This window comes from Panthera leo, chromosome A3 (genome assembly GCF_018350215.1).
Source record: "Panthera leo isolate Ple1 chromosome A3, P.leo_Ple1_pat1.1, whole genome shotgun sequence".
Lineage (NCBI taxonomy): Eukaryota > Metazoa > Chordata > Mammalia > Carnivora > Felidae > Panthera > Panthera leo.
In genome coordinates this window covers 16,412,619-16,438,814 of record NC_056681.1, presented here as the reverse complement: position 1 = coordinate 16,438,814, position 26,196 = coordinate 16,412,619, and the positions used below count along the sequence as shown (strand labels likewise).

The 26,196-nt window shown below is 53.1% G+C and overlaps 1 protein-coding gene across 2 annotated transcripts in view; it reads right to left on the bottom strand.

Moving 5' to 3' along the window:
* Positions 1-7,844: 7,844 nt before the first annotated feature.
* JPH2 (junctophilin 2) overlaps positions 7,845-26,196 on the bottom strand; it is a 69,282-nt gene continuing 50,930 nt past the window's right edge. Inside the window, exons 3-7 of one of the 2 annotated variants that reach the window (XR_006200404.1) lie at positions 14,103-14,221; positions 11,597-12,276; positions 10,719-10,813; positions 9,784-9,882; positions 7,845-9,573 (exon numbers count right to left, since the gene is read on the bottom strand). Coding sequence is in view for 1 of the 2 variants with exons in the window: in XM_042930907.1 (XP_042786841.1) it covers positions 10,733-10,813; positions 11,597-12,276; positions 14,103-14,221 (880 nt within the window). In the remaining variant the exon portion in view is untranslated. The remainder of the gene's footprint in view (positions 9,574-9,783; positions 9,883-10,718; positions 10,814-11,596; positions 12,277-14,102; positions 14,222-26,196) is intronic. The other variant, XM_042930907.1, reaches the window with a different exon arrangement.

The window sequence follows — 26,196 nt, the reverse complement described above, 5'->3', positions numbered from 1 at the left end:
TCCTTCATGCGCTTGGCGAGCCAGACCCAGGCCTTCCGAGGTGCCTTGTGGCAGCAGCTCTGCCCTCGACGCCAGCGGCATCTGGGCCCAGCGTCACCTGCCGTTTACTCGCCCGGAGGGGAGGGTCTGTGTGGACGACTGCGCCTCAGTGTCGCGTCTGCAGAAGTAGGACAGCAGTGGTGCCCACACGCGCCTGCCGGTGACGATGGCGGTCAACGGGGGCGGGGGGCTGGCCGCGCAGGGCGCATCTGCCTGGGGGAGGCGAGAGCTGGGTTCGGGGAGCCCTGAGGATGCTCCCAACCTGAACGTAAGGGGCAGCCCAGACAAGGGCGTCTAACCCAGATTTCCCAACAGATGTTCAGTGGTGATACCAAAAAAAAAAAAAAAAAAGTAATAATTATGTGACTATTTTAACTGTATCTGGAAAAATCACAGTTTCTTGGTATGGAGGAGCCCTCCCATCCCCACCCCCACCCCATCGGCTCTCAGGGCCTCTCCCTCTGCCACCACCCATCACCGTCACCTCCCTTCTCCCAGATAACAGCCCCGGGGCTGGGGCGCAATCTCTCTGTGAGCAGTTTCCTCACTGGAGGGCATTTTGTAATCCACTTTGGAAAAAGAAAAAAGAGAACCAAACCAACAACAAAAACAACATGCTGTCATGTCAGTAGCATCATTGCGATGCGAAGCATAAATATTTCATGTGGTTACAATTTCCTTTCCTGTGTGGAGCTTGTCAGTAACACGGTGATGACTTAGTTTAATATTCGACTCTTGCTTCTACATTTGAGAAAACAGTGTCATTGGGATCCACACAGACAACCCAAAATAATGAGTGTAAAGCTCTCAGGTTCTTGCCGGCCCCCCATTGCTGCCCTGGCCTTTGGACGTGTCCACGTGCCAAGGCTGACCTCTCCATTGCAAGGGGCGCTCCGAGATGCCCAAGCGGAGTCTAAATACCCTGCCTGCAGATGTCAGGGGTTGTCCGGTGGCACCCCCAATCTGCCAAGGCCAGTCTGCGTCTGGACCTTAGAGCGGTGCCCCTGACATTGTAAGGACCTTCAGCCCCTGCAGCCCACCCGCCCTGTCCATGGAGACGACCCTTCCAGGTGTCATGCACCTGCTTCAGATTTTTCCACCTCCTCCTGCAGACGGACTGGCATCCCAGCAGAGGCACAGCTTGGGCAAAGGCCAAGCCTCCAGACCCCAGAGGAAGGGGTGGCTGGTCCCAAGAGTGTCCAGCACTAATCCCTCCCTGGAGCTCCACAGGAAGTTCCACATTAGATTGGAAGATGGAAAACACGGCACGGAGGGGCCTTCCAATTACTCTTTAATTAAAGAGTCCACAATGTGGGCGCCTGAGTGGCTCAGTCGGCGAAGCGACTGACTGTCGATTTCGACTCAGGTCATGATCTCGCAGTTTATGAGTTCGAGCCCCCCGTGACAGGCCCTGTGCCGACAGTGTGGAGCTTTGCTTGGGATTCTCTCTCTCCCCCTCTCTCTCGGCCCCTCCCATGTGCTCTTACCCTCTCTCTTTCTCAAATAAATGAACTTTGATTAAAAAAAAGAACTAATCGTGGTCAACAGTCCAGTTACATCTTAAAAAAAAAAAGACGAGTCGCCTGGATGGCTCAGTTGGTTAAGCATCCAACTTCAGCTCAGGTCAAGATCTCACGGTTCGTGGGTTCAAGCCCCGTGTCAGGCTCGGTGCCGACAGCTCAGAGCCTGGAGCCTGCTTCAGATTCTGTGTGTGTCTCCCTGTCTCTCTCTCCCTGCCCCTCCCCTGCTGGCACTCTGTCTCTCTCTCAAAAATAAACAGTTTTAAAAAAAAATAGAGTCCACTGTGCTGAAATTCAATGTGTTCATTCAGCAACACTAAAAACAGGTGAGCGGTTACTTTCTGCCCCAGCTGAGCACCGGGGATGCCTGGGGAATCACACACAGATTCCACCCCTAGGAGCTCCCTAGCTGTGGTAGCAGAGAAGGAAAATGGTAACAGCTATAAAAGTGTAAGTGTATATTATAAATCATAAAAATATAAAATTCACGATACTATGTGACGAGTACGAAAAGGGGCCGGGAGAAGGCAAAAGAGGGGCCCCCAGGCTAGCCAGGGTCCGCAGCGTCTTCCTGGGGGAGGCGATATGTGGGCTGCTCCCCATCCAGTGACCGGGACTGAGCCAGAGCACTGACACGTGGTTCTAGAGTGCCGTGCTTTCCTGATTCAGGACCCCCAAAGGCCGTGGCTCTGTGATTGTGATTCTCTGTGATTGTGAATCCCAAAGAATTCTCTCTGGAAGAAGCTGAGGCTGAGTCCACAGAGCTGCGTGGGGATCTCAGAGGCAGGAACAGGGGCGGCTGTCCTCAGGTTGAAGGTGAACCTCAGGCGCAGTGCATGTTCTCACCTGCCGGGGTCTGGGCCAACCGGGCTCCCTGTATGGTAGGGGTGGCTGAGGGTGCCATGCGTGCGGAGGTGGTGTGAGCGTGGGTGACGTGCCCCTGTGTGTGAGTTGTGTGTAGGGTGGCGAGGTGTGCACGTGTGGTGTGTCTGTATCTGCAGGCTTGTGCTGCGCACCTGCAGGTCTGCGGGGTGCACGTTTGTGTGGTGTGCTTGTGAGTACAAGATGCAACGTGCATGTGGTGTGTGTATGTGTAGTTGGTGTGCATGTAGGAGAGGACACACGTGTGCACTGTGCCCAAAACACAAATGCATGCGCACACATCAAACTCACACGGGGGCACATTACACACGCCTGCACCCTACGAGCACGCATGTGCACATGCACACACATCACACGCATTCACGGTACATAATGCATAGCACGTGGACGTGCACACCAGACACATCACATACCACAGGCACACAACGCCCATACACACATGTATGCTACGTGTGCGTGCATATCATGCAACGACACCACACACATGAGCATGTGCACACGTACATCATACATATGCACACTATGTTCATACACACAAATGCACCGTGCACATGCATACAAATATCTTCCTTTCACCCACCCACTGGACACACAAGTGCATATATATATACACATATATATATATATATATATTTTTTTTTTAAAGGGGCAGAGAGTCTGAGGGGGTGAAAAGCAGGGGGGGGAGAGAGAGAGAATCCCAAGCAGGCTCCATGCTTAGCATGGAGCTCGTCATGGGGCTCTATTCCACAACACTGGGATCACGACCTGAGCCAAAATCACACGCACAAACCACACAACTGCACATCCTCACGCACGGCACATACGTATCCATGCATAAGTTAATGTGGGAATGAAATGTTCTTGAAAATTTGGAAGAGTTCACATGCAACAAATCTGGCACACACTTATAGGTTCGGGGGCTTTAAAAAAACTGCCCAGCACCTCCGTTATTACACAGCTCTGCTCCCTAAACCTCCCCAAATGAATAACCCCAAAGCCACCAGAGGCAGAAGGGCAGTCACTCAGAAGTGGCGCGCGGTGGTGAGGAGGGAGGCGGGGCGGAGGGCACCCCTGCAGACTACGGCTCGGCTGCCCGCTGTCTGTGTGCCACGTCCCCCTTCCCGCGTCCTGCAGTATTAACTGTGGGTCAGCGTCCCCTGCTTCCGAGGTGCCGTCACGTAAGCTAACGCTCACTGCTGGACCAAGCCGTGTACCTGAATCGTATTTTTTCCTTGAATAATTTTCTGCTTTTGCTTCTCGTTTCTCGAGTGGTCACTTTCCCAGTCTCTGCCACACGAGCCTCTGGGACCTCACGGCCCTGTGACTCACTCTGCCTGTGCTCGGATGCTGGTGCCAGTCCGTCCTCTTTCTGGAGGTGGCCTCGCCCTGAAGCTTCCTTTCTGTGCTTGTGATTCGCAAACCCCTCTGTTGTCGCCCACCAGAGGGTCCTCTCCTTTCTGGGTTCCATCGAGCCCTCTCTCTGGCGTCGCTTCTCCGTGGTGGCAGGGCACATCTGCCCCTGGCTTTCTCAGAGAGGGCAGATGGAGAATAAAGGTGCAGTTCCGCCATCATTTTCATTCTCCTTGCGCCCCCGGCCCATGGTTTGACTGGGTGAAGGTGTCTAACTTTCTCTGCGACCCAAGGCACTGCTTCATGGCCTCCTGGTCTCCAGCTCTGCTGCTGGGGAGACTGCTGTCATCCGCTTCTCCGCTCTTTGTCACTTCATGTTCCCCCTTCCCTGGTAGCTTTCAGATTTTCTGTCTCTACATCTCGAGACGGCACAATGGTGCACGTTTTGAGGGTCTTTGCTGTGCCGGCCCCGAGTGGGCCCTTCCAACCTGCAGCGAGCTAGATACGGCATCTCGCCTCCAACTTCGGTCTTACAGACCGTATTTTTGTAATCAGAAGGCAGGAACTCGGCTTCCTGGCGCTCTTGTCCATGAAGAAACGGTAGCGCCCATCACTAATGGGAGGAGGACGTGGGGGACAAAGCACTTCAGGTAATTGTGCCCCGGAAGTGTCTCGTGGGGGTGGGGGCTGGGAGGACAGGGTCATGCTCCCTCATCTTCCTCTCTCAGGCTGGCCCTTGGCCAGACTCACATCCCCAGCTCAGCCAGCCCTTGTCTAAGCCCCCGGCCGGCCCACCTTCCATGAAGACAGAGGACCAGTTTGCTAGGGGCGCCATAATGAAACACCACAGACTGGGTGGCTTACACAACAGACATTTATTTTCTCACAGTGGAGCCTGGAAGTCCAAGATCAAAGTGTCGGCAGGCTTGGTTTCTTCCGAGGCTCCTCTCTTTGGCTTGCAGATGGCTGCCTTATCTCGTGTCCTCACCTGGTCTTTTCTCTGCGCACAAGAGCCCTTAGCATCCCCCCCCGTGTGACCAGATTTCCTCTTCTTATAGGGACACCAGTCCAATTGGATGAGGGCCCACCCTAATGGCCTCATTTTGCCTTAATCACCTCTTTAAAGGCCTCCTCTCTAAAGATGGTGACCTTGTTAGGTACTGGGGCTGAGGGCTTCGACATAGGAGTTACAGGGGAGACACAGGTCAGCCAGAACAGAGTGGTTGGTACTGATTAGAAATCCCACAGTGAGGGTTAAGTCCACTCACCGGTTCAAGGGCCAGGCGAAAGGGAACTGTAAGGACACAAACTGGGAAGGATTCCGCCCGGGCGCATAAAACAGCCAGATCAATCCACTGGGAGAAGGCTGCGAAGTCCAAATGTGCCTCATCTGCCTCCAGCTCACCATCGTCCGTCCCAGGAGACCCACGCATCTGATGGTGCCTCGCGTGCTGGAATGACTCAGAGAACGTTTCCTCGCCTGTCAGGGGAGAGCGCTGAAGGACAGGACTGCCTCCCACATCCCTGGCATGACACTGGGCCACAACCTCTTGTCATCTCTCCCGGGTGCCTCCCCAAACCAGATCTGATTCCAGTCCATGAAATGTTATGAGCACCAACGGAGGTGCAAATGCAAATGACCTCAGAGTCGGGCAGGTAACATAAACAAAGGACTGAGACAGGATAACAGGCCAGGGCGCGGCCGAATGGAAGGTGCCCTGCCAAAAAGCATTCAAACTCAGGGTGTCTGAGGACACCGCGCTGGCCAAAGCACAACGAGCTTGCCAGCCCAGTGCAGCCTCCGGGCAGTTCGTGCCTCCTACGAGGAGACGGTGAAGAGATGGGCCTTGAAGACAGACCTGGTTTTGAACCTTAGCCTCGTAGTTGCAAAGCACAATCGTGTTTCAAATCACAGAGCTGGTGTGAGGAAAATATGAATTAATGTATGTAAAGTGCTTAGTGCAGGGCCTGGCACATAGTAAGTGCTTAATTTATAGTAGCTGTTATTACTGTGGTTAAGTCGGTGGATAGCAATGGTGATGAATTTTGTGTAAAAGCAGCCTGCCTTCTCAAGAGCGCATCTGTGAGACCACTCATGTGTGGGGCCGTGGCGCCCCCAGGTGGTCAACATCGATAACTGCAGTGCAGTGGAACAGGCCGAAGAAAATGGTTAGGGGCCAAGTTAAGCTTTAGGGTGAGACAACGGGTTTGCGTCCAGTTCTGCTGTGTGCAAGTAGGTGACGGGCATTCACCTGCACTCTCACCCTCCGTGTCTCCAGCAACTAGAATCCCATGGAGCGGCCCTAACAACTTAATGATACCGTCCGCCATGCAAGGGATATGAATACCCCCTAGTAAGTGCTGGCCATGATCCCAGCATGATCCTGCCGCGATGCCAGCACGACGGCAGCGTGAGCCTAGTGCTCAGAACACCACCGGCCCCACACTGCCAACATCCTTCCATCTTGTGGGGAGGAGAAGGTGGATGCCCCTTTGTTATTTACTTTTCTTATTGGGTGGAGCTGACGGGTGACTCTGAGTCCCTGACCGAAAAGAGACGCCCCCTGTGGATACCTGAAATCTCACTGGAGCCAAGTATTCTTTTGATAACTTTTGATAACGCTTTGCTCCATCCAGACTTTTTCACAGTGACAATCCCCCTGTAACTTGCAAATGCCCAGATGAGGATGACGGTGCACCAGCCGCTTTCCTCCCAGACAAGAGGGGCCCGGGGGAGACTGGGGGTGAGGGACGTGTTGTGTTGTCATGATCTCTAGAGAGACCCCCACTCCACACACACACCTTTCACCCCACTTGCTTTTCTGCCCCCACAGGCGACTTCCTTCCTTCCTGGAGACCAGAAGGGGATGAGGGGCCCGCTAAGGGAGGCCTTCCTAGAGCGGGACGCCTGCCCTCCAGCTGTCGAGCCATCCCCAGGAGGTGGAGGACCCGAGGCCAGGCCTCGGCTTGGGCTGCATTTCCCTCTGGCCCAGCCACCCCCACACCAGCCCCGCTCACGCCTCCTCCCTGGGCTTGTTTTCCAGGAAACTGAAGTTCCTTCCTTCTGTCCAGATACCCAGAGGGGCCTCTGCTTGCTCCCTGACCATCGTTTCCTACTGCCCTGGAAGATTCCTGCCAAGACCCTAAGGTAGTGGTCAGTGATCATAAGCCCTGGCAACGCCCACAGGGTGGTTTCAAGTTCCCCTTTGGCACAAGACACCTTAAATGAACACTGGACGTGGCAGACGACGGGAGGCACTTCCCGGAGCTGCGGCTGGCCAGGACTGGGACGGTCTGTGTGCGGCACCTGAGCCACCAGGGGGCGCCCGACTCTGACCAACCTTCCCTGACTGGGAGACTCCAATGGGGGCTCAGGAAGGAGCCTTCTTTATCTTCTTTTTTTCCCCTTTCCCACCCCCGATGAGCCTTCTTTTCAAACCATCCAAGGCGATTCTAATGCAGTCATCCCTCTGCCCCTACCCCTCGCTCCCACGTCCTACACACACACACCCCCACACATCCCCACCCCTTTGGGACTCATGGGGTCCTCCATCAAAATGCAAGGGGGCTTTTGAGAGGGCTTGGGCAGTAGTGTGGTGTGCAGCCATGCTGACCCATGTCTCCATCTCTCCACTTCTCTCTCGGCTGGGCTTTACTACATAAGCGTCGACATTTTGCGGAATCCTCACTGCAGTTGGACATAGCTATTATTATTTCCCCTGCTTTATAGATGAGGAAACTGCGGGTCACAGAAGACAAGTAAGGGGCTGAGCAGGACTGCAGGCCAGGAAGACCTAACCTCAGAGTTCAGGCTCTTTCTTCTACCATACGCTGCTCAGGGAAGGTTCTGGAAGTCTGCTTTAGAAATTCAGGGTTTGTCTTAGAAGGTCTTTGATCTGCCCCACCAGAACTGAAGCCCTTTGGCTGCCCCTCAAGAGGTTTTAGAGAAACTGTGTGTGTGAGAGAGAGAGACAGGACCCCCAGCCTCTCTTGCCCCCCTTGGCCAGTCCCTCAACCAGGGCCCACAAGCAGACACCACAGCCCCACCGCAGCCCACGAGCAGATGCAGGTTTATTATTCCACAGACCGCAGCATCCTGAACCGTCACCCCAAACACCAGCTCTAAAAGTAGGCCTGGGAGCTCTGGTGCCTGCAGCTTGCCCCCAGCCCTGGGCCAGACCAAAATCCCGGCCGTGGTCTCAGAGCTGAGGCCCGGGGCCCCCCGGCCCTAGCAGCACCCCCAGCCCAGCCGTCATCTCTTTGGAGTCCAGAAAAGCCCACACACAGATGCAGAGCCTCGGGCCGGCTGAGGACGGGGGAATCTGCGGGCTCCCCTCCAGAGAAATGCAGTCCCAGATTCCAACCACCCCGTGCAACGTCAGGAGCCCTCAAAACAGCCAGCGTGGGGCTGGAGGAAGCTTCCCAAGTACTGAGGGGGAGAGGCACAGCCGACCTCTCATCAGAAGCAAACTCGAGGTTCGACCACGGCACCGAAGCCCCAAGTCCACAGACACAAAGGCTGTGGAGCGGCCAAGGCAGTTCTGCTTGGACGCCACTGCCACAATCCTCCCTGGGTTTGGAGGGGCCTAGAAGCCTTTCCCTCTGTCCTCCCAGGTGCAGGGGCCCCGCGAGCCCTCGGCTTGCACCCGGCCCCCCAAGCACAAGGGAGCGGAGGCCTGGGGTGGCTCAGAACATCTGTAATGAGCTACATGCAAATACCGTCTTCTGCCAAGCAAGCCAAGGGGCTTAGTATCGAACAGACCGCACCCACCGGGGCCCCCAGACTTGCTCTCCTCTCCCCGGGAAAGCCTGTCTCCGGCACCTGCCCCAGAGTCCGCCCCGGGAAATCTGCCTGGGCTTCCAAGGGCTTCCATGCCCACTCTCCCCTGAGCTGGCGATGATGGGCCCTGGTGAAGGAAGCGGCACACCAATTCACAGGGTGCCCCGCTAGCTTTATCGTGGCAGCCCCAGGGCTCCTGGAGGGTGAGCCTAAGCACTCTGAGCACACTGGAAGCCTGAACACAATGCCAGCCTCAGGCTCAGGCACGCCAGAGAACAGGGGCCATCCTAACTGCCCCTATGCCTGCTTCCCACCCCCACCCCGGGGCCACCTGGTCAGCGGCCTCCCGGCTAAAGGCTCCAGTGCCTTGCGTCTCCCCATCCTCTATGGGTCCAGCAGGGAAGCTAGCTGGACCGGTGGGAGGAGACAGGAGCACCGTATCCCGGGGTTCTCAAACCGAGCGTGTCTGTTTCCTCTGTTGTCATCCAGAACATCTGTAAGCAAGGGACGGAGTGGATGCTGCGTGGAGACCACGGAAGGCAGGGCCTCTGCTCTGTGGGCAGCTCTCTGGCTCGCCCACCACAGGGATCTGCTGCAAGTTAAAACAAAGCAGGGGAGGGGTGGAAGGAGAGGGGCTGGGAGTTATATTACTGTCCTGGTTCAGTGATTTCTCCCGAAACACACGAGAGCTCAGGGAAGGGGGACCCCGGCAGCAAGGCGAGGGAATGGATGAGGACGAGGGACAGGAGCGCTCAAGAGACCGGGGCTCCTCCTTCGAGGCCTCCCCTGCCACAGGCACGGAGCTCCTGGAGGATCCCCAGCACATTCTGTTCCTCTGGGCACCACTGGCACCCAGCATAGGCGCCACGGGAGGCCTCCAAAATGAACGTGGTGTGCACGTGAGCTGGATCCCGGGGCTCCAGGTCCAGAGTCCAGTCCTCCTTGGCCACCATGCCTGGCAGCGCAGAAAGACGGGTCCTCACATCCTCAGCAGGAACTCCTCTGCAGAGAGACAGCAAGAGGGTCAGGCGAGAGAGGGAGGGAGGGAGGAAGTGCTAACTTGCCTGGTACGCTCTTCCCTGCCCTCCTCCTCCTCACTGCCTTCCACCCTTCAGGTCACAAGCTGTCAGTCCCTGCAGCCATCATTCCCAGATCCCCTGTAAAATGAGGCCCCTGCAGAGCTCAGCACTCACCCCCCAGGGCAGCACCTACCAGGCTAATGTCGTCACCGGCTATTTGCAGGGTGACTGGACAGGGATTTTCTTCTGCTCCTCTCCTGGGACGGAGTAGGAACCTCCAGCCCACACTAAGCTAGGATCAAGGGAGGGGGTCTTTGGTTGGGAGCAGGGCAAGAGGCAGAAACTGTTAGCATCACCAAGCACAGGCTTTATGGTGTAAAGGCTGGTCCCAGCAGGCAAAGATTTTATTTGTGGTGTGAGTACTTCACCCTGAGACTCATGAGGGCCACTTTCCCTCAGGCCAGCCCAGCCAACCTCCTTTTCCCAGGACCTTACCAAGCCCTCCCAGCTCCATCGTGGGGAAACAACTGACAGCAGTTGGGGGGAGGGGGGGAGTGTTTCTAGAAAGGAGGACTGGGGGATGGGGAGGCTGGGGGTGGAGGGATTACAGACTGAAGCGGGCAAGAGAGAAAGGGAGGGCAGAGAGAAGGGGGCCTGCCCATGCCAGGCAAGCTCCGTGAGACTGTGAGAGTCTGGGGAGAGAGTCAAGAACTGTTTTGCCTGACATCCGGATGTCTGACTTCTGCCTGTAAGTTAAGGGTTTACTTTCATCTTCACCCTGTTTCTTAGGGCAGGAGTGTGTCCCTCCTGGATCTCTAAATCCCAGCAGAGAAGTGGCCCAGTAAATGGTGATACATTAATGAACAAGTGAGTGAGTGAAACCCCCAGTGCTCACCTGACAGGGAGCAGGTGCTCTGCACGTGTTGAGATAACGAGGTGTGTGTGTGTGTGTGTGTGTGTGTTGTATTGGGGAAGGCACCATCTATCAAATCCACACTCTAGGTCCCTGCCTCTGTTGGGGGATGGGCCTCAATGAGCTGCAGGACAGATGCCCAGTAGGCACCTTCCCTCCTCCATCACCCTGGTGCCGAGAGCTCTCCACAGGCTCCCACCCCCTGGTAGACCCACCTGTTAGACCAGGGTCAGGTCAGGAGGTGAACGAAGAGGATGGCCAGGCCGATGTTAAGCAGGATCACCATGCAGATGAGGACAGTGTTGGGGACCTGGGAGCAGTGGAGAGAAGCTGCCTGAGTTCCCATGGCCTCTGAAACACCCCCTGCCCAAGTCCCTACAAAGCTGGACAGAGGAACAGGAACTTCCCTCCTCTGAGCACCCCGCATTTTGCTCACTGCTGTGTCGGGCAACTGGACAGCAGACCATCAGGGCTGGAAGGATTCTGGGAAATGATTAACCAAACCATTTAGGGTCCAGGTCGCAAAGCACAACAGTGGGCAGCACTGGAACTGGAAGCCAGGAACACGCCTTCCTTTCTGCGAATCCCCGCTGGGCCGCATCCATGGGTCCCACAGACCTAGCTTCATTCTGGTCCCTGAGTTTGCAGCTCCCAGCCCCTTCTAATAAGCCCTACTGGGCCCTTCCTCCACTGCCAGGAAGCCCTCCCTGCTACACTCTGTAGCAGATGCTGCTGGTGCTCAGCTCAGATAGCCCTGGTCCCGCAGATGCACTCACTCCCTGCCCATCCCCAGCTGCCTAGGGCTCCCAGCACCCCCTTCCCCAGAGCACTGCCTCTGACCAGAGGGACCAGAGGGAGAGGCCTGTCCCCTGCCCCAAGGTGCGGGCCTCTGCAGTGAAAGTTACCTTCCCCATGCCTCCAGGGATCAGGCTACACTTGACTAAGCCCACATCCCTGCTGGGGATTTCCCTGCCCTATTCTGTGCGCTCGCCCTTCCCACCCCCAAATCATCCTCACTGGAATCCCTCCTGAAGCCCAGCCACCCTGGGGGACCCGACGTGGGACACCTCCTTCTGCCACAAGCTTCACTCACCTCCTCCACCTCCACCTCGGCCTCCGCTGCCTGCGCCGCCTCCTTCCGAGCCTTCTTCTTGGCCCCCGCCTTGGTCAGCCCTCGGGCCTCGGTCTTGCGGGCCTTGGCCTTGGGCTCGGCTTTGGGGACGATGGGCTTGGGCTCCAGCTTGGCGGGGGAGTTGGGCGCGGGCTGGGGGGCCCGCACTGGGGCGGCGGCCGGCGACGGCGGCGCGGAGTCGGGCCCGGAGGCCTCGGGCTCGGGCTCGTCCTCGAAGGGCGGCGGCGCGGGCGGCGCGGTGCGCACCGCGTAGCTGTGGTAGCCCCGGTACAGCGCCACCTCGGGCTCGCGCGACGGCGCGGGCGGCGGCTGCAGCGCCTCGATGGCCATGTGATCGGTGGCCGGCCGCGCGGGGCTGCGGCGGCCCGCGCCCTCGGCACCTGGCTCCCCGTTCCAGGCGCCCGGGCTCGCCGGGCGGTCCTTGGTGGCCCCCGGGCGGGGCCGCTTGGGCTGCGGGGGCGTCCCGGCCGGCGACGGGGGGCCGCCTTCGGGCCCGGGGGGCTCGTGCTCGTGCAGCTGCGGGCTCTCGCGGGTCCGCTGCTGGGGGCCCGCGGCCCCTGGGCCCCGCTCCGGGGGCTCGAGCAGGCTCTCCGAGTTCTCCAGGATCTCCTGCAGCAGCCGACGCTTCTGATACTCCGGACCTGCCGGGAACAACCGGCGAGGCTGGCCTCGAACCCCGGTCCCAATAATGATGACCCTGGGCAAGCCATTTAACCCCAACCTCCTTTATTTACTCAGCCAGCAGCTTCCTACCACCTGGCCTGTGCCCAGCACTGTGCCAAGCAATTTCCAAACAGTAGCTTGTTGAGGTGTTTTAACAACGCTATGAGCTCCGTGCTATTAGCCTCATTTTTACAGATGAAAGAAAGGGAGGCTCGGAGAGGTGGCATCGCTTGCCCCAAGTCACCAGTCTGACAAAGGGCAGAGGCAGGCCCAGATCCAGTCCGAATGGCTCCAGAGTTTATGTTCTTAACTGTGGCACTGGTTTCTTTCCACTCCCTTATCTGAAAAGTGGCCTAATCATACCTACTTCACAAATACTAATGCAAGGTTTAATTGAAAAATGCATGTAAAATGCAAAGCTCAGGACCTGGCACAGGTGAAATTGGGGCTGGGAGGTGTCGTTCTTCCTGGGACCAGCAGGGGGAGCGCTGTGACGGGAGGCAACTTACAAGTCTGCGCTCCAAGGTCCCCCAGCCAGTCCCCAGTGGTCTCCTTGCTACAGCCAGAATAACATTCAGAAAATACAAGTTTAATCGTGCCACTTGCCATAAAGCCCTTCAATGCGGAGAACGGTCGCCCACCTCCTGGGCTCCCACTGCTCTACCCAGGCGCCAAGTCTGTATCTGAGTCAGGGGCTGCAGAATCCTTACTCCGCAGCCGCATTTCCCACCACCTCCGCTGCTTGTTTTACCATCTAGCTTCCTCGCCTGCCACTCCTTTCTGTTTCTGTGCCTTTGCACCCACAGTCCCTTCCTCTTGATGTGCCGGTCCCACATAGCACTACATGGTGCAGTGATTCTCAACGAGTGGCCCCAAACCAGCAGCACTGGCACTTCCCAATCCTTGTTAGAAAATCACACTCATGGGCTCTATTCCAGACCTACCGAATCAAAACCTCGGGGTGGGCCCGGTGTTCTGACACGTTTGAGACCCACTGATCCGAGGGCAGCCTTCTCTAACACCGCCCCGCCTGGAGATGTAACTCCCTGGGTTATGTGCTCCCTATGAGCGCCCAGAGCCCCCGTTCCAACCACACAGAACGTACGCTGTGTGGAATTTAATCGTGAAAGGGAGACGACAGCCAACACCAACAGTTATTGAGAGCCTGCCATGGACTAGGCCGTGTGCTCTTCACCTGACGTGCATCTAATCTGCTGCCCAAAAAGTATTATTCTTACTCCCATTTTACAGATCAGAAAACAGGTTTACAGAGGTGAAGGAATTGAACAAGGTCTCTGAGCTGGTTAGCAGTGGAGTCAGGACGTGAATACATGCCTCACGCCCTGATATGCTGTCTTCAGGATTCAATGCTCCTCTAGATTCTGGATCCCGGCTTTGTACCCCAGAGCCCAGCACAGTGCCTGACACACGGGCAGCACTCGATTAAACTGAAAGTGACGCGCAAGAGTGGGAGGGCTTAACACCTCCTCCTCCTCCACAGAGACCTCTCCCTTCACCACGCTTCATCAGCTCAACTGCCCTGCCTGCAGCAGAGAGAGGAGGCAGCCAGGAGTGGGGCCAATGTGCAGCTGGGAGCCTCTGATTCCCCACCACGACCTCAGCATGGGTCCCCTGGTGTCACTCTATCCCATGCTGTCACAATCCCCCGTTCTTGGACTCACAGACATTTGTGAACCCACCTGGGTATCTCAGCTTTCCAGCAAACAAACGAAAAGAAAAATGGTCCAACCCTGGGGGCCTCCCCTCACCCTGTCCTGCCCGTCCCCTCCCTGGGTGGCCCTACCTGGCTGGTAGAAGTCTGGAGCCAGCTCCCTGGCCAAAGTGCGGGCAATGCTGGACTCCTGGTTGGCAGCCACGGCGGCCTGTTCCGCTGCCTCAGCTTTGGCCTTGGCGTGGCTTGTCCTACGGAGAGAACATGGTAGAGACTCAGAACCCTCCAGAAAACCAGGCCTCTGCCCACAAAAGACAGGCTGGCCAGAGCATTCGTTCACTCGGGCTGTCGAGGAATATGTATTGAACCCTGTGGCCCAGACTGCTGTGCACTCCCTAGACCATTCCCTCTTCTTTCTGAGCACACAGGCCACGTGTCTCTTGCAATCAGTGTGGTCAGGCAACTGAGTTCTGGCCAACGCACTGTGGGAAGACATGACATATGCTGTTTCCAGGCTGGGTCCATGAAAACTTCTTCTGCAATCTACATCCTCTCCTTTTGCCCTGGTGCTGGTTGGATGGAGGAAAAGCCAACACTCCAGAACAGGGAACTTAACTTCTTTTGGGTCCCAGACCCCTTTGGCATCTGGTGATACTTATGGACTCCTCCTCAGAATAATGTTTTAAAATGCATAAAATACACAGGATTACGGGGCGCCTGGGTGGCTCAGTCGGTTAAGCGTCCGACTTCAGCTCAGGTCACGATCTCGCGGTCTGTGAGTTCGAGCCTTGCGTCGGGCTCTGGGCTGACAGCTCAGAGCCTGAAGCCTGTTTCCACTTCTGTGTCTCCCTCTCTCTGACCCTTCCCCGTTCATGCTCTGTCTCTCTCCGCCTCAAAAATAAATAAACGTTAAAAAATTAAAAAAAAAAATACACAGGATTACAAAGGGACGCAATTATACTGACACACTGTTACCGAAATACTTAAAGGAACAAATTTGTAATATAATGTCTGGGTCCTTCCTCATTAACACATTGAACAAAATATCTAGCAAGCGTATCAACTACACTCATTTTAAAGTATAGGTTAGCATAAAGGGTATTTCAAAGATATCTGCAGTAGGGGCACTGGCTCAGTCAGTGGAGCGTGTGACTCTTGATCTCTGGGTTGTGAGTTCAAGCCCCACACTGGGAGCAGAAATTACTTAAAAAAAATAAAATCCCTTTTTAAAAGAAGATATCTGCAACAATAATAATGTAATGTGAAAGTGTATGTGATTTATACCAGTGACAAAGTCACATATATTTCTTCATTTTTTATTTTTATTTTTGAGTCAGAGAGAGTGCAAGAGGAGGAGGGGCAGAGAGAGCTGGAGACACAGAATCTGAAGCAGGCTCCAGGCTCTGAGCTGTCAGCACAGAGCCCAACATGGGACTCACACTCATGGACCATGAGATCATGACCTAAGCCAAAGTTGGATGCATAACTGACTAAGCCACCCAGGTGCCCCAAGTCACAGATATTTCTAGTACTACTATGGTTTTTTGCCTACCTCCATAATTTGAAGCAAATGCTAAATTTCAGTTAGAAGTTAGTACAAATAAGATAATTTTCCCCTCTGTTGTAGAAACTTTTGGTGCTCTGCCCAGATCCCTTCGCTGGGCAAAGGCACCACCCCTAGCTCCTGTATAGGCTGCTAATGGCTCATTACTGTCCTAGAAAATTGCACCCAACAGAAGCCACATTGCTCCGGAGGTCAAATCGCCACCCACTCCAACCAAGCGGCTCACAACTAATGACTGATGACACCCCCCAGGCCCCTCTTGACCCAGGAGGAACCAACTCTGTGGTAGCCACAGAACACTCCCCCACCCCCTGCCGTGGGGTCAGGCTGAGGCGGGACTGCAGGTAAGATTACATCCTTGTTGGGTTCCCTACCCTACTCTGTTTCTGTCACCCTCCCCTCTCCTGAAAACATCCCCTCAAAAAATCATCTGCTCATGGGGCACCTGGGTGACTCAGTTGGTTAAGCATCCAACTCTTGATCTCGGTTCAGATCGTATCTCACAGTTCTTGAGATGGAGCCCCATGTCGGGCTCGGTGTTGACAGCACAGAGCGTGCTTGGCGTTCTCTTTTTCCCTCTCCCTGTGCCCCTCCCCGGCTTGCGTGTGCACACACGCTCTCTCTCTCAAAATAAATAAACACTTAAAAAAAATAATCTGCTCAAGAATCCCCACCTCAGATTCTGCTTCTAGGGAATCTCACCTAAGACAGCATCCAGGTTCACAGACTCCCTGAATTCCATCCACAGAACCCGCTGTGAACCCCATGTTAAGAGACACAGTGGAAGGAACCGAGGTCCAGAGATGATTATAGATAATGCGAAGTTCCCTTCCCATAGTCCCACACTGGAATGTGGAACATTTAGCCATTACATTTAAACATTCAGTGTGGAACATTTAAAGAAGCCTTAAATGTTTATTGTGTTAACACCTGAGATCTGGGAGATGTTCCTTTCAGCTGTTAGTCTAGCCAGAAGCACCTACTAAAATAACAACTCCATTGTGGGCCAGACACAGTTCTGAAGGAATTATCAAGATTATCTTATGTAATCATCATGATGCCTTAGGGAGCTGGTGCTGTTATTATTTTCCCTATTTTACAGAAAAGAAAACTGAGGCACAGACAGGTTAAATAATTTGCCCTGGGTCTCAGGGTCATTAAGTGCAGGAGCTAGGAATTTGAACCCAGGCAATAAGGCCCAGGGCTCGTGCTCGAGCACTACTCTGGAACACGTGCCACCCCGGGGCACTGAGGACAGAGACCTGAGGATAAGACCAGCCCTGTCCCTGCCCTCACTGCCAAGTGAGGCAGGAAGGAGGTAAACAAAACAACAAAACGTATTAATACAATGCAGTTAAATAAAAAGAACTTAACTGCTGTTGTGAGAAGTGCCATGAAGGAAGTGCCATGAAAATATAGAAAAGGTACAGCACATATACTTAAAAAAAAAAAAAAAATTCTAGAGCAGGAAGACAAATAGATCAGTGACAGATGTGGGACCAGGGAAGGTTTCTTTGAGAATGTGACATTCACTGAGATGAAGAAAAACATAAATTAGACCCATAACAGGAGAGGTGGGCACAACAAGGCAGAAAGAAGAAAGAGCATGTGCAAAGGCCCTGAGAAAGAGGAAGAGCTCAGTGCTTTGGAGAACTAAACAAATGAGTGTCCACATCTGCTGATGAGACACACCTCAGGGAGCTGACGTGTGTCTTTGCATCTCAATCTCCAGTATATAGAATTGGGCCTGGAATAAGGGAGGACAGGCCCTTTACCTACGTTACCCCTTCAATCCTCAAAATGTCTGGGAGGTAGTTTTTACTGTTTGCACTTTACACATGGGGAAACTGAGGCTCAGAGAGGTATCTTCTCAAGGATGCAAAATAATAGTTAATACTTACAAAGCATTTACCACATGCCACGGGCTTTATAGAAACCAACTCATTTGAACCCCCAATAACACTGGGTAGCAGATATTAATACCACCACCCCTCTTTACTGAGGAGAAATCCAGGGCACAAGGCTTTAAGGAACTAAGGCAAACTTATACAGCCAGGAAGTGACAGAGCAAGATTTCGAACCGAGACATTCTGGGATCCAGGGTCTGTACCTTTAACTGCAGGCTGTCCGCTCACCCAGTAGGGAACAGTGGAGTTCAAACCCAGAACCCTGTGATTTCCAAGCCCTGCCCTTGCCACCTTGCCACAATAGTGTTTATACTGACAGGGGCGCCTGGGTGGCTCTGTCGGTTAAGCGTCCGACTTTGGCTCAGGTCATGATCTCGCAGTTTGTGAGCTCAAGCCCCGCATCGGGCTCTGTGCTGACAGCTCAGAGCCTGGAACCTGCTTCAGATTCTGTGTCTCCCTTTCTCTCTGCCCCTCCCCTGCTCACGCTCTGTCTCTGTCTCACAATAATAAATAAGCATTTTTTAAAAATTAAAAAAAAAATTCTTTACTGACAGAAGAATACCTAAATACGGGATGTCTGTCTGACTTGGTCAGTAGAGCCTATGACCCTTGATGGGGTTGTGAGTTCGAGCCCCACATTGGGCATAGAGTTTACTTTAAAGAAAATGAACACTTAAATGAACTCACGCATGTGCACAGGTATGCGTGGAGGGGCAGCACAGGGAACGGTCAAGAGCACAGCTTTAGATTCCAGTTCGGATGCTGCCAAGGCTGGGGCTGAAACTTAGGAGGATGCCAAAAACTCAGCAAGCAAGAGAAAACAATGTTTTAAAGCAATATTTTAAAAGTCAAGAATAATGCCAAAAAATCCTTGATGAACAAGTTGTGAACAAAATTTAAAGACTGGATCAGACCCTGCACTTTGCACGACCTTGATCACTTCACCCTAGTCCTGATCCCACCGTGACTCTAGGACCTTGGGTGAGTTGCTCTGCCTCTCTGTGCCTCAGTTTCTTCATTTGTACAATGGAAATAATAATTTCCCCCTCTTGGAGTTGCTGTGAAAGCTCATGATTTAAGAGGCAACATATGAAAGCGTTTAGGCCACGATGCCAGTAATGGTGGTGATGGTGGTGGTGGAGGTGATGGTGGAGGAGGAGGTGATGAAGGAGAAGAAGGAGGGAGATGAGGTTTATGACATCAAACCTGAGTGTGGTACATGCATATCCCAGGTTCATATTTGCCTGCGCACGAATGCATGTGACTCAAACTCCTAAACTTTCCAGAAACACTTCCCTGGCAACCTGAAACCCCAGGTCGGGGGAGGAGGGAAAGTGCTGGGCAAACCTTCAAACAGAGAAAATGTCCTTTTTTGGTAACGCAAGCTGGATGGTGCTTGCTTGTTTCCTTGGTGCCCTGGGAAGCTGTGCTGCAGGACTCCTCCTAAGGCCAGACAGGCAGCCTGCACATAGAGCCCCAGAAGATCTGGGGAGAGCAACCGTGGACACCCCTCAGAGCAGCCAGACAGGGGTTGAGAAAGGGGCGGCCACACGGCCCAAGGCAGTGAGGGCTGCTGTGTTCACAGGAAGCTCGCTGCTCTTTCCCATGTCCATCAGTCTGGCCGGCTGACCCCCTTGGTCTCTGGTCTCAGGAATGGCTGCCACCCTTCCAGCCAGACACTCCCGTGTTCTCCCACGCCCTCCTCCTCGGCTCCTTGCGGCAGCCACGGCCATCACTCACCAAGTCCCCTCTCCTAGTCCTGCGAAAGCTCCAGCATCCACAGCCTCTCCCTCCTTGTGTCACTGCTCCTCAAAGCCCCCGTGTGCTCCCTACAACTGATCACAGTGGCATCGTGGGCTGGCTTAATCCAGACGTCCAGAGGCCTCAACTCTTGCTTAAAATCTTTGCAAGGCTTCCTACCACGCTCAAAATAAAGCCCAAGGCACTTAGCACAGCCTTCCAGCTTCTCCAGATCCTCCGCTGAGGCCGTCCTGATGAGCGTATCACCAGCTGCCGTCTCAGCGCAGCCCTGGCAGCTCACAGGGTGAGGGCGGGGAGCCTGCTGTTGCCCAGAGGCTCTTGGAGGTCAGGGCCACTCACAGTGTGGCCCATCACCCTCCTGGCCCCTCATCACCTGGGAGCTCATCAGAAATGCAGGTTCGCGGGCTCCATCCCAGACCTACTGAGTCAGAACTTCAGGGTGAGGAGCCCAGGAACCTGTGTTTTAGAAGTGCTCCAGAGGCTTCCACTTCTCACTGAAGTCTAAGCATGTGCTGGTAGACAGACGGAGAAACCAGCTCTAGGCTGGGCAGCTCCCAGCCTGCTCAACTCTCCGGGAGCCTTGCTTGAGTGCTTCTCCTTAAGCACCAGGATCCCTTCTCTGGGTTCAGGTCCTGCTAAGGAAATGCTGGACCTGTTTCTTCTCCTGTGACCACTCACTGTGTCTGGGCTGAGACCGCTAGGGGAGGGTCTCCAAGGATGGCTCTGACCTACGGGAAAGGGAACCAGCAGAAACTGGGGCAGGGGGAGGGGCAGGGATCAGTCACTCTTCTTGATTTCATTGGGATTATCTTTCGTCAGCGGGGTTAAAAATAAGGCTGGTGGTTCTGGGACAGGGGCAGGGCGATAACCCAACAGAAGTGCTTCTGAGAGCATCCCCCACACCCCAGCTCCTTCTCCTCACTCCTAGCTCCCTAACTGCTGGCTACAAGTCGTCTCCACCAGGCGTCGATGGCTTCATGGACCAAGGGAGATACCTGCTGGAATCATCCCCAACTCCGTGCCTTTGTTCAGGCTGTTCCCCCACCTGGAAGGCTCCTTCCCCTCTGTCCACCCTCCCAGTCTTAAAGGGCCAGCTCAAAACCCACTTCTATATATTGATTCATTCACTTAATATAACTTTCTGGAGTGCCTACTGAGTGCTAGGAGCCATTCTGGGTACTGTGGATCTAAGAGCAAACCAAGCATCTAAAAACCCCTTGCAGAGCTCACGTTCTAGTGCAGGGGGGTCGGCAAACTGCAGCAGCGGGCCAGCCAGTGCTGCCCGTGAACAGAGACTGGTTTGTATATTTTTGAATGGTTGAAAAAACAAAACAAGAGTGATATTTTCTGACACATGAAAATTACATGAAATTCAGAGTTCAGTGTCCGTATAATGTTTTATTGGAACCCAGCCACACCCATGTGTTGACACATTGTCTAGAGTTAAGCAGTTGCCACAGAGACCGTGTGACCTGCAAGGCCAAAAATATTTACCATCTGCTCTTTGACAGAAAAGGTTTACTGACCCCTGTTTTAATGCATTCATTCAACAACTGTCTCTTCTACGACTACTTTTAACACTATTAACATCTGTTATCTGTTGACTACCTTGTGCCCAGCTCTGTGCTATGGCTGCTTTACACAAATGACCTCAGAGAGGTGGAGTCACTTTCTCAAGGTCACACAGCTAGAAAGTCAATCAGCCCGAGCTCTTACCCATTACACCAAGCTTCCCCCCCGCCCCCCCCCCCGCCACTTGCCAGTAACTCTGGGCCAGGTCCTCCATGTGCTGGGCCCAGAGATGGGGATCAATAGGACCCAGCAGCCACCTGAGCCTAACGCAGCCATGCCAAGCCAACCACACAACAGCCCTGCAAACCAATGGATGAAGAGAGATGCAGAACAAAGCCTCTAAACTTCTGGGGAGAGCCACTAAGAAGAGAGAAACTCCAGCTAGGTAGCTTGGGTGAGGGGTCCTAGCACTGCCCCCTTGCAACCAATCTTTGGCAAGTCTGAGCTCCCTGAACCCCGGTCTCCTCATCTGTAAAATGGGGATAATAACAGCAACTACCAGGCAGAAATGATGTAAGAAGTAAATGAACGGACAGTCATCTGGCCCTTAGAGCAGTGACCCAGATGCAGGAAGTCCATACAGTGCTTGTTAATAAAATAAATAAGCATACTTTTTTGGAGAAGCCTAAAAATCCTGGATGTACCACGTGCCGCTGAGTTGTTAAAAAAAAAAAAAATTAAAACTGTTTTTGTTTTTAAAATGAAAAAAAAAATCTTCAGAACACAAAACCTCTGGTATGCCTGCAGGACAGAGGCAGATAATGAGTCTCCAGCTCAAACCTCTGCCAGCCTCTCTGGAGGCCGCAGAGGTGGCCGGCAGGGACAATGCTGCCAAGTGTCTTCCTGTGGCGGGGGATGCTTCAGATGCCACTGCCCTGCCCTCTCCCAAAATAGCCCCTCGCCCACAGCTCTGGCTGGCCGTGGCCACTTCCTCCAGAACAATCATGGTCAGAGTAATCACAGAGAGGAACCACAGCTGGGGTGAAGAAAGCCCCCAAGGATATAGGCAGGGGCACGGTCAGCGAGTCTTGACAGAGGAGGGAACTTCCTCCCCTCTCCACCCCAGCCCCAGGGCTTCATTTGGCAAATGGGGCAAAGTCCCTCCAGGAAGCCCCCCTCACCAGAGGGGTTAAGGGCAGAAGCTCCAGTCTAAATAATAGCACCATCACACTGGAGGTATCTGACCTTTGCTCACCGGTCTCAGTTTCCTCAACTGTGAAATGGGGATAATAATACTTCACAAAATTACTGAGAGTCTGAAATGAGCATAGACGGAGCATTTAACAAACACTAGCTTTCATTATCATGGTTTTTGTAACTATTATAACAATGCTTCCCAGCATTTCTCTTCCAGAATTCTATGGACTGCCAATAAATTGGGATGTAAATATGCATTCTTGTGGAAGGATATGTCCTCTGAACACTGTTCCAAGATTCACCCATTCTGTACCTGTGTCCATACTTTAATCCTTTCTTCTTTTTAATTTATTTTTATTTTGAGAGAGAGAGAGCATATGTGAGTGGGGCAGGGACACACACACACACACACACACACAGAGAGAGAGAGAGAGAGAGAGAGAGAGAGAGAGAGAATCCCAAGCAGGCTCCACACTTAGCACAGAGCCCAACACAGGGCTTGAGCCCACAACCCTGGAATCATGACTTGAGCCGAAATCAAGAGTTGGACGCTCAACTGACTGAGCCACCCAGGCGCCCCCATACTTCAATCCTTTCTACCAACAAATGTTATTTTACCGTGTGCCACAACTGTATTGAGTTCACCTGTTCTTTAGCTGATGGACATTCAGGTTGTTTCCGCTTCTGCCTGCTGTGAATAATGCCGGTATGGACACTGGTGTACCAGTTTTTGTGTGTCTGTATGTCTTCATGTGTCATGGGTGCCCACCGAGGAGCAGAATTTCTGGGTCATGTGTTAAGTCCATGTTCCGGCTGAGGAACCGTCAGGCTGGTTCCACAGTGGCTGCACCATTTTACATCCTCCCCGGAACATAGGAGGGCTCCCATTTCTCCACATCTTCGCTAACACTTGTTATTATACCCATCTTTTAAATTTTATTCATACTAGTGGTTTGTGAGGTGGTGGTGACAGTGATGATGGTGGTGGAGGCATCATTAGCCATTGGGGAAATGTCCACCTGCATTTTCCTGATGGCTAATGACGTTGAGCATCTACTCACGGGCTTCGCGGCCATTTGTGGATCTTCTCAGGAGAAACGTCTCTTCGGATCCTTTGTCTTTTTTAAATTGGGTTTTGGTATATTTTATTATTGAGTAGTTAAAGTTCCTTATATAGTCTAGATATAGTCCCTTATCAGATATGGTGCCAGTCATGTATTGCAAATATTTTTCCGTCCTGCGGCTCGTCTTTCCACTTTCTTGATATCATCCTCTGCAGCATAAAGGTCTTTAAGTTCAATGCAGTCCAGTGTATCTGTTTTGTTTTTGTTTTTTCTTTTGTTGCGTGTGCTTTTGGTGTCAGATCCAAGAAGGCTTTGTGTAACCTATGGTCACCAAGGCTTACTCCCGTATTTTCTTCTGAGAGTTTCCCAGTTTTCGTGCTGATGTATAGATCTATACATATGCATTGCTTCTAATAAGAAAAATGGGAAATAACCTAAGGGTTCATGCCGCCCTGTTGAGTTAGGTACTACCACCATTGTACAAATGAGAAAACGGAGTCACAGAGAGCCTAACTCACTTGCTCATTGCTATTAAAATGAGTGTTGAGCCAGAAGGAAAGGAAATCGAGTCTGGTAGGAGACAGACAAGACTGAAAAGTCCTGTAGCAAAGCAAACAGAAGTCAACAGAGTAGGAGAAAGCCCATCCACCGTGTTACGTGTTCATAATTTGTCTTTTGTTACTTTCATATTATATAAAAAAGATAAAAGGTACAGGGGTGCCTGGGTGGCTCAGGCGGTTAAGCCTCCGACTTCGGCTCAGGTCATGATCTCATGGTTCGTGAGTTCGAGCCTCGTGTTGGACTCTGTGCTGACATCTCAGAGCCTGGAGCCTGTTTCAGATTCTGTGTCTCCCTCTCTCTCTCTGCCCCTCCCTTGCTCTCTCTCTCTCTCTCTTTCTCAAATAAAGATTTAAAAAAATTTTTAAAGGGTATAAAACAACATGACTTCATTGTAGAAAAGTTCTGAAAATCAGCAGGTTTTCTTTTTTAAAAGAAAAAAATGCCATCAACGTTTTGGTATTTTGAGGTAGGTAGGAGCACAGTTGTAGGACTGTGGATGACTTACTAAATTTTCTGTGCTTTGATTTTTCCATCCGTAAAATGGGGCCATGAATAGCCCTCACTTCATTGGGTTGTTGGGATTATAGAGTGAATTAATGTAACAAAGCATTTTGAAGCGTAGGCTCTATGCAAGAGTTTGAAACTTTTCCATAAAGTGATTTTGTTCCAGATGAAGTGGGCAGCTACACCTGCCACCTCCTCAGGGCCCCAGAGAATACCCCCGCCTTGGAAACCCAGCCTGGAATCCCCAGGCCGTGGACGTGAGGTCTTCCAGATCACGTTATGTTTTGTTTTTTTTTTTAATTTATTTATTTTGTGAGACAGAAAGATAGCACAAGCTGGGGAGGGGCAGAGTGAGAGAGAATCCCAACCAGGTTCCTCCACACATCAGGGCGGAGCCCGATGGAGGCTCGAACCCACGAGCTGTGACATCATGACCTGAGCGGAAACCAAGAGATGCTCGACCCACGGAGCCACCCAGGGCCCCCCAGATCATGTTTTATAGCGACCCTTCTCCCCTGCCGAAAGAAGGCCTCCTCCATCCGCATGCCAGCAGGTGTGTGTGACCCCCGCCCCCAGCCTAGAAGGCAGAGGCAAAGTAGTAAGAGTTGCTGTTTACTGAGTGCTATGTGCCAGACATTTGACCTATGTGGTCAGCTGAATAATGGCCCAAGGATATCCCCATCCTAATCCCTGGAACCTGTGAATGTGACCTTATATGGCAAAAGGAGCTTTGCAGATGTGATTAAGGATCTTGAGATGTGGGGATTATCCTGGATTATCCAGGGAGGCCCTAAAGGTGATCACGAGTGTCCTTATAAGAGGAGGCAGAGGGAGGTGGGATGGCAGGAGAGAAGGCGAGGTGATGACAGCAGCAGAGACTGGACATGAAAAAAAAGAGAGAGAGGTGCCTGGGTGGCTCAGCCAGTTAAGCGTCTGAGTCTTGATTTCGGCTCAGGTCACGATCTCCCGGTTCACGGGTTCGAGCCCCGTGTAGTGCAGAGCCTGCTTGGGATTCCTTCTCTCCCTCTCTCTGCCCCTTCTGCTCTCTCTCTCTCTCTCTCGAAATAAATAAATAACCTTAAAAAAACAAAAAGCAGAGACTGGAGCGGTGTGATGTGAAAATGGAGGGGCCATGAGGTGAGGAATGGGGCAGCCACTGGAAGCTGAAAAGCCAAGGAATTGGATTCTCCCCTGGAGCCTTGAGAAGGAATTAGCTGTGCTGACCTTGGCTGTAGTGTGGTGAGATGGATTTCAGACTTCGACCTCCAGAAGTGTAAATGAATAAATCTGTGTTGTTTTAAGGCCCCACATCTGTGGAAATTTGTTATGGCAGCAACAGGAAACTAAAACAACTTGTGTGATCTCCTGTCATCCTCAAAGACAACTCACTTTGGTGGGGGGGGGGGGGCAGGCGGGGAAGAAACGCAGGCTCAGGAAGTCATTTGCCTGAGGCTCGTAGCTGGAAGTGCCAGGGCCAGCTGGACCTGCGTCCAGGGCCGTCTGGCACCAGAGCCTTTGCTGGCCCACGTGTCTGCTGTGCTGCCTCCGTTCAAGCCCACGTTCCAGGAGGGCACAGCGGCCACCACCCAGCCTCTTCCCCAGGGGTAGCGTGAGGCCCTGAGTCCCTGTGCCCCTCCGAGAGGGCCCAGGGCCAGCAGTTACTGGCGGTGAGAACCCTACTTCCCCAGAGAAAGGCTAGTCCATCGGGGCCTGGGGACTGCTGGCTGATTATGTATGGCTGAGGTGTGGCTGCACTTTGGTAACTAGTGAAATGACAGGGAGGGGACCTGGGTCTTGCACCCCTCCCCCAGATAAAACTGGGTCCTGCAGTCCAATCTGGAACCTGGCTGCCGCCAGGGTGGCCTCTTCTGCATGGGCTGGCAGATAGACCTTTGGAGCAGCACAGAGAAACTTCCTTTTTAAAACGTTTATACCAGGTTTGAAAGCCAATTTTGTAAATTATAAAAGCAGTAATATTAAAGCTGCAGCACCTTGAATCCACTGAGCTCCCTATGCACAACCCAGCTTTTAACAGGGCCGTGAACACAGTAATGATTCAGTTTTGGGGCACAGCGCTTGAGAGTGTGGAACCTGCAATCACACTGCCTGGGATTGAACCTGACTCACACACGAGGCTGTGTGGCCTGGAAAAATTG